Source organism: Temnothorax longispinosus, unplaced genomic scaffold, assembly GCF_030848805.1.
Source record: "Temnothorax longispinosus isolate EJ_2023e unplaced genomic scaffold, Tlon_JGU_v1 HiC_scaffold_103, whole genome shotgun sequence".
In the NCBI taxonomy this organism is placed as follows: Eukaryota; Metazoa; Arthropoda; class Insecta; order Hymenoptera; family Formicidae; genus Temnothorax; species Temnothorax longispinosus.
The window spans coordinates 4,829-12,487 of record NW_027269519.1 but is presented as its reverse complement, the minus strand read 5'-3'; the positions used below and the strand labels follow the sequence as shown (position 1 = coordinate 12,487).

At 50.2% G+C, this 7,659-nt stretch overlaps 1 protein-coding gene across 1 annotated transcript; it reads right to left on the bottom strand.

Moving 5' to 3' along the window:
- Positions 1–4,075: 4,075 nt before the first annotated feature.
- LOC139823460 (uncharacterized) lies at positions 4,076–5,996 on the bottom strand. The gene is made up of 3 exons (XM_071796022.1): positions 5,868–5,996; positions 4,777–5,823; positions 4,076–4,570 (listed from the first exon to the last, which is right to left on the bottom strand). The coding sequence occupies exons 1-3, from the start codon at positions 5,994–5,996 to the stop codon at positions 4,076–4,078; spliced, it is 1,671 nt and encodes a 556-aa protein (XP_071652123.1).
- Between the last annotated feature and the right edge of the window lie 1,663 nt (positions 5,997–7,659).

Sequence of the window (7,659 nt, the reverse complement as noted above, 5' to 3'; positions counted from 1 at the left end):
ATCGGATCCTTATTTAATTTTTTGTATGTAGAACTATCATTGAGCAAATCGGTCATTTGATTAAGATACATGGTCTTATCTATATATAATTACGCAGTTACCTGGTCTTTGTCGGCTTTAGTAACAAAGACATCATCATTCTCACGGAGAAATTTTACGCAGTAATTGAATTCATGTAAAATGTATCTGTCTATGTAGTTGATGTGTTTGTCATTACTTAAAAATTTATATAGTGAATTGGCTATACGGATACGTGCTTCTTCCAACAGATCTTTGTCAATCTTATACGCATTACCACTCAACATTCTTGATTATGTCTACAACCGTCTGTACGCGATCTATTTTATCCTTGGGATTAATAGGAAGAGCGAATCTATCCCCTAAACTTAGAAATTTAAGAATTCTGTCTGACAAATTTTCAAATTGAAAAATGCCAAGGCAAATTCGATACTTTTGCTGATCGACACAATTTGATCTGAAACTTATTTTTTATTGTCTGAAACTAAACATTGTTTATCGTATTTAGAAAGTACAAAAATTCGGAATTAAGGTAGTCCTTTCGCCGACACAGCTAGTCAAGTAACAGTCCGTCATGAGGTAATTGAAAACAAACATATTGACAAACATTACACAACATCCCAATAATTATAATAATATAACATGATTTTACACGCACGATTTAATCGTATTTAATTATTTATACTAATTAAAAAAGTAGTGCGGTTGGACTCGATTTAGGTTAGGTCAGTCATGACGGTACGGGCTGCGTTCGGAACCGTCACTCGGGTGTGCTCCCTTCCCCTTTTAACTTGCTGAGATAGAAGAAGAGTAGAAGAGGGGAGTGTGCTCGTGTGCGCTCGGGTGCATGACGTTTCCGAGCGCAGCCACGAGTAAAACAATATGCGATTGGATCTACTACTTATTTAATCTTATATATCAGAGCAAAACATTCGGCAAGCCTTATTTTCAAGGTACGTATGAAATCCGGAAACTTCAGGGAACATTTTAAGACATTAATAATGTATTCATCTAAGCGCTAAGTAATACATGTATTATTCGTTGAAAACCTCGGCCGTAGCAATTTGCATCATTCTATCTTTCTCGTTCATTAGATATAAACAAGGATAGAATGACAATAGCACGCTCCGCGAACGCATATTTAGAATGACTTATTTCTTGTAAAGTGTCGGTAACCTCACCTGATTTTTTGTACACACGCGCCCCTTATTACTTTATATTTAACATATATCAAATTTAGATACCTATATATCTAATACTTATTCTCACAAAAGGACTACCTTAAGTAAAACAATCATTGGAAATAATGAGAACAAAAATTGTTGAAAATTCAATTATTTTCATCTAAACTTGTGCGTGAGCGGAGGAAGGATCGAAGTAGAGGCGCGTAAGCGGGGCTTATTTCAAAGTCAGTTTGTTTGTCTATTTACAAGTATATTTACAAGTCTATAACACAGCTATTTACAAAGCGTTTAGGAATCCGCGAGTCACGGTTTTAATTCCTCGAAAAGCGACGCTTTTTCCGCGAGCCACAGTTGTCGCCGCACGAATTATTGCTTAGCGGATAACGATGGGTTATTCCGCGAGCCACGGATCGCGCCGTCGTCGAAGACTTTACGCGAGCAACGAACGGCCTTCTCGAATCGCACGAAAAAACTGCTTGAATTGCGACTAAGAACGTATTGGAAGCGAATGCGAGGCGCGCGCGGTGGTTCGGGCTTCTTATACCAACGCGTCACGCATCCCCGCCCCGGTAACGAGCCGAACAATTAGTCTAGCCAATCGGTCGCCGACCCACTGACTTGTCGTTCGATTTGAACTCAGCGAATTTCGGAGTTGGCAACCGATCAGCTGTTTTCGCCGTGGTCATGCGCTCCGTCCCGAATGTTTACGTCGCGTACTGAGACAAAAGGGATAGAGCAAGCACATGCGGAAAAACAAGAGATCGTTTCTCGGCTTCTCGAAGATTCCTAGAATAACGTCGGTTGTTCCCGAAATAATGCTAGGCTTAACCGAGAATTCTCCTCGCGATTATTCACGCGGAATTAAGGTTCGATCGCGAACATTCCGCCCGCCTCGTATGGTGCAACCTACGATTTAATTTTCGCATACGTGTATGCGCTTTGAGAGCCGCGTATTCGCAGAACTGGAAAACTATTATTAAATTATAATTGTCTAGGTTTGCTTTCGACGCGATTTCTTTTACGCGACTATTTCGCTCGAGCATTTAGCCGATGGCCGTACGCGGGAGATATATGCTGCTTTAATCTTATTTTACACATATAACATATACAGCGATCACGACAAGAAGATGACGATTTCGCGATTATTCCTCGCTTCCCGGTGCGTCGCAGTCCGGGAGGAGGACGAGCTTGCTCACGGGCCGCGTGAGCGTCGATGCCGCCGTCCTAACCTTGACGACGCAAACCTGTCCGTCGTTTCCCGGGAATAGCTCCTCGATCCGAGCGAGAGGCCACTTAGTCGGGGGCGTCGTCTCGCTTCTCACGAGGCACAAGCGGCCCGCTCGCACCTCCATGTCGGCCTTGAGCCATTTCGGCCGATGAGCCAGCGTCTGTAGGTACTCCCGGGACCACCGCGCCCAGAAATGGTCTCGCATCTGCTGGACCTGTTGCCAGCGAGACGGATCGAGTCGTTTTCTCCTCCGTCAGCGACGGCTCACAGGTACGGCGCCGAGAGTCGTGCCTATGAGAAAGTGGCCCGGGATGAGGGGGCAGAGATCCTCCGGGTCGTCCGTCAGGGCCTGCAGCGGACGGGAATTCAGGCACGCCTCGACCTGAGACAGCAGCGTGGCCATCTCCTCGTAGGTAAGCATCGCCTCGCCAATCAGTCGCCGCAGGTGGATGCTTGGTCGACTTGACGGCCGCCTCCCAGATACCGCCAAAGTTTGGCGCCGCGGGGGGATTGAAGCGCCACGCGATCCTCTCTTCGACGACGCGTCGGCCCTCCTGGCTGCCTGCAGAGAACAGAGCGCGCAATTGTGCGTCGGCACCGACAAAATTTGTGCCGCAGTCGCTGTACAGCGTTTGGCACAGACCTCGGCGAGAAACGAATCGGCGCAGCGCAGCCAGGAAGGTGTCGGCGGTGTAGTCCGAAACCACGTCGAGGTGTACGGCTCTGGAACATAGACACACAAACACGGCAATAAATGCTTTAGAGGCCCGTTGGCCTCGTCCTTTGGAGGTCCTCAGCCACACCGGTCCGGCGTAGTCGACTCCCGTGTTCAGGAATGGCCGAGCGGGAGTTACCCTCGGGCCAGGGAGGCTTCCCATGAGCGGCTGCGGAGAGGCCGCCCGCCATCGCACGCACGTCACGCAACGCCGAATACAACCTTTCACCAAAGTGCGGCCGCGAGGGACCCAGTACTCCTGACGAAGAGCCCCGAGGGTCATCTGCACTCCTCCGTGCAATGTCCGCCGGTGGCACGCCTCCACGATAAGCCTCGTTAAGTGAGACGCTACCGGCAAGATTACGGGGTGCTTAGCGTCATAGGCGAGCATGGCGTTCTTGAGCCGACCGCCGACTCGGAGCAGACCTCGCTCGTCCAGGAAGGGGCTCAGCGGGGCGATGGAGCTGCGCGCCGGCAGCGGAGCGCTCTTTCTGAGGGCCGCCGTTTCCTCCTTGAATTGCCTGGATTGGACCAAGCCGATCCAACCCACGATAGCGTCGTCGAGCTCTTTGCGTGTTAGTGCGAGGCCAACGGAGTTATCGGGCTGATCTTCGCAGGCAGCCCGCCTCGCCCGCAGACACCGTAGCCAACGACGGCACCAACCTGTCGTCCGCAACAAGCCCGTCAGGGACGAGTGCCTCGTCAGCATCTCCGGCTCTTCGCGGGCCTCCGTCGAGGTCGCTGCGGCACGCGAGAGCGCCGTTCCGGGAGGTCGACCGGTATAGCGTCGTCCAAGGGGGCCGTCTACGGACCGGTCTCCGATCGGAGCCAAGTAGGGCCCTGCCACCAGAGCGCGTGTTCCACGAGCTCCCTTGGTAAGAGCCCCCGAGAGGCGCAGTCGGCGGGGTTCTCACGCCCGGGAATGTGGTGTCAACACGCCTTAGGGAGAGTGAGCTGGATCTCGCTCACTCTGTTCGCTACGTAAGTTTTCCAGGAGGCCGGATGGCCTCGAATCCAGCCCAGCACTACGGTCGCGTCAGTCCAAAGATGAGTCAGATCCTCTTCGATCTTGAGGACCCGCCGAACGTGATCGGCGAGTCGGACGAGTAAGGCGGCAGCGTTCAGCTCCAGTCGTGGAAGACTGACCTGCTTCAAAGGGGCGACCTTGGTTTTCGCCGCCACGAGGCTCACGACTACCTCGCCGCTCGAGCTTTCGGTCCGCAGGTAGACCACCGCTGCGTACGCCTTTTCCGAAGCGTCGGCGAATCCGTGAAGTTCGCGTTTGACACCTTCTTGGTCGCTCTTCAGCCATCGGGGCACTCGGATCGTTTCCAGCAGAGGCAGCTCGGCCTGGAATTCGAGCCATCGTCGGACGTCGGTGTCAGGGAGCTGCGAGTCCCAATCCAATCCCAGCAACCAGGTGGACTGAAATAAGATTTTAGCTAACACGGTAGTAAGAGCGAGCCACCCCAGCGGATCGAATAGCCGAGCGGCTAAAGATAAAACCGATCGCTTCGTAATAGCCTCCAGTCGGATCAGTTACGTCGAGTATGAGAACTGGTCTTCGTGCGGATGCCAGCGCAACCCGAGGGTCAAGTGGCTCTCTCCCGGCAGCCACCACCGGGGCTTGCGTTGAAGGCGATCCTCAGGAGGGACTTCGTCGAGTATCGAAGCCTTGTTCGCCGACCACTTCTTGAGCGGGAAGCCGCCCGCCATGCAGATTCAGTCCAGCTGATCTCCTTAGCCCTCGAAATCGTGTCCGCGCCAGACAATACGTCGTCCATGTATGTCTCCAGTAGAAGGGCGGTAGCTCCTAGCGGGAACTCAACTCCCTCGTCTTTGGCCAGCTGATGGAGCGTGCGAATCGCCAGGAACGCAGAACAAGCAAGCCCGTATGTGAGCATGATCAAGAGGAACTCCAGCAACACATCGCTAGGACTCTCACGCCAGACTATGCGCTGCAGATCCCTGTTCTCCGGGTGGACTTCGATCTGCCGGTACATTTTTACAATGTCCGCCGCGAAAACGAACCGGTGACGCCGCCACCGGAGTAAGATCTCTGCCAACGCCGGCAGCAAGTTCGGCCCGGTCTGCAGATACTTATTTAGCGTCGCTCCCGTCGGCAACGCGGAAGAGCCATTGAAGACGACTCGCAATTTCGTCGTCGCGCTGGTCTCTTTCATCACTCCGTGGTAAGGCAGATAACAGACGGGCATTTTCGTCGAATCGGCCGGGGGATCGACCGGCGTCATATGCCCGAGCTCGACATATTGACGCATGAAGTCCGTGTACAGCGCATGGAAGGGAGCATCCCGCACGAACTTCGCTTCCATGGCCTTCATCACGCGAACGGCCGCGCGGCGCGTACCGTAGAGATCCGGCATCAGCTCGATGACGGGGAGTCGCACGACGTAGCGTCCGTCAGGTTTACGCGAGTGAGTGCGCGCGAAATGCTCCTCACACCCCTGATCGGCTTTCGAGAGCGGTCCAGTCGCCAACGGGACATCCTGCTGCTCCCAAAATTGCCTCACTATTTGCGACAGGTCGTCCTCGACACGGCACTGATAGGATTGCGCGACGTGACTCGAAGCACTTTCACCAATAGCGCCGGACAGAATCCAGCCGAGAGTCGTGTTTTGCGCGACGGGCTCGCGGTTACCCCCCTTGCGAAGTCCTTCCTTCAATATTACCGCGTAAACGTCGCACCGAGAAGGATATCCACCAAGTCGGACGCGCTGAATTCGGGATCCGCCAGCTCCAGACCCCGAAGATGAGTCCACGTGTCAGCGCCGGCCTCGACACCGCCGGCGTATATTGTGAGCCGGGGGAGCACGAGCGCGGAGACCGACATCACGGGGCCGTCGGTTCGCGGTGCGAGCGTCAACGATACGCGTCCTTTCGCGACGGCCGTTTTCTGTCCGCCGACGCCGAATATCGAAACCGACATGCAAGAACGCGGTAACTTTAGTCTTTGCGCGAGGCGCTCGGTCACAAGGGACGACTCCGATCCCTGGTCGACCAGCGCGCGAGCGTGATGCAAGGTGCCGAACCGGTCGGCTACGCGAACGCGAGCGGTGCCGCGGTAGCGAGCTGGCGTGGAGCACCGCGCCCGGCTTTACGGCAAGTCTTTGAGCCGCGTGAACCGTCTTCGTGACCTTGACCTCGCGGCACGCATCGTGGACGGAAGTATGATTGCGTGCCGCACGCATTTTAAATATGTAAATAATTCAAACGGCATTTTTTATTTATATCAATTGATTTAACAATTAAAACAATTAAAAAAGGCCAAATTTCGAGCAATAATAGGTGTTGAAATTTATATATTCAAATTACAATAATACAGATAAATACCATATAATAATACAATAAACAGATTGGTTTCATAAAGAAACTTTTTCTGGGAGGCTATTGTCCTTCTATTCGAATCATCCTATTCAACACAAAATAGGAACTATTTATAGTATGGTTGACAGAGCAATTATATTGTCTCATCCTAGTTTTTACAACAAAAATTTAATATTTGTCATTAATGTATTGCTTGGAAATGGGTATCCCATCGATTTATTATTCTCGCATATCAATAAAAGACTGAGAAAAATTCAATCTATAAAGAACAATAATATAGATGATGATTCTGAACGTTCGCAAAAAGTGAAAAGTTTTATTGTTATGCCTTATTTAAAAGATACTTCTGAAATTATCACCTCAGCGGTCATCAAATCAGAAAATTCCGTGGGATACCGTATTCTAAACAAATTAAACAGCATCATAAAAGTCCAGAAAGATAAGAGCGCTCAATCGTCTAAGAATAATGTTATTTATAAAATCTGTTGTAAGAATTGTGATGCCTCTTACGTCGGCCAAACCAAGAGGCAACTACGTACTAGAATAAAAGAACATCAAGCTAATATTAGATTAGATGCGTCCAAGCATTCGGTAGTTTCAGAGCACATTACCAAATTTAATCATTCTTTCGACTGGGACAATGTGGAGGTCTTAGAAGTGGAGCATAATTATAAAAAAAGATTGACTGCAGAAATGATACACATCAAAGAGCAGCCTAACGGCATAAATTCAAACAAGGACACAGAATTATTAAACGAGGCTTATTTTGATGTGTTGAGGCTGTTGTCATAGATATATTATTAACAATGATTACTGGTTGCTCTGCCCTTGCGATGTGAATGTTTTCTCAGTCGTCTGCGATCTTTATCTACGAACACCCGCTCCTAATTGACGATGGAAAGAATTCTCTTGCGTTCCTGTGGTACCGACCGCTTATGTAAGTCCACTTTTACGAGTCAAACTCAATTAAATTCACGTGTTTCTACGGAATTTCAAAATTTGATTCAGTTGCCACTAAGAGGGTCTGGCGACAATGGCTTTCGTTCGCACCAACCTCATGCATGGACGCACATAAGCATTGCAACGTAATGGACGATCAATTTAGCGTTAAATTTGACTAACATTCGACAATAAATCGTAGCGCCGGATCGTATCCGAGTCCTTTATTT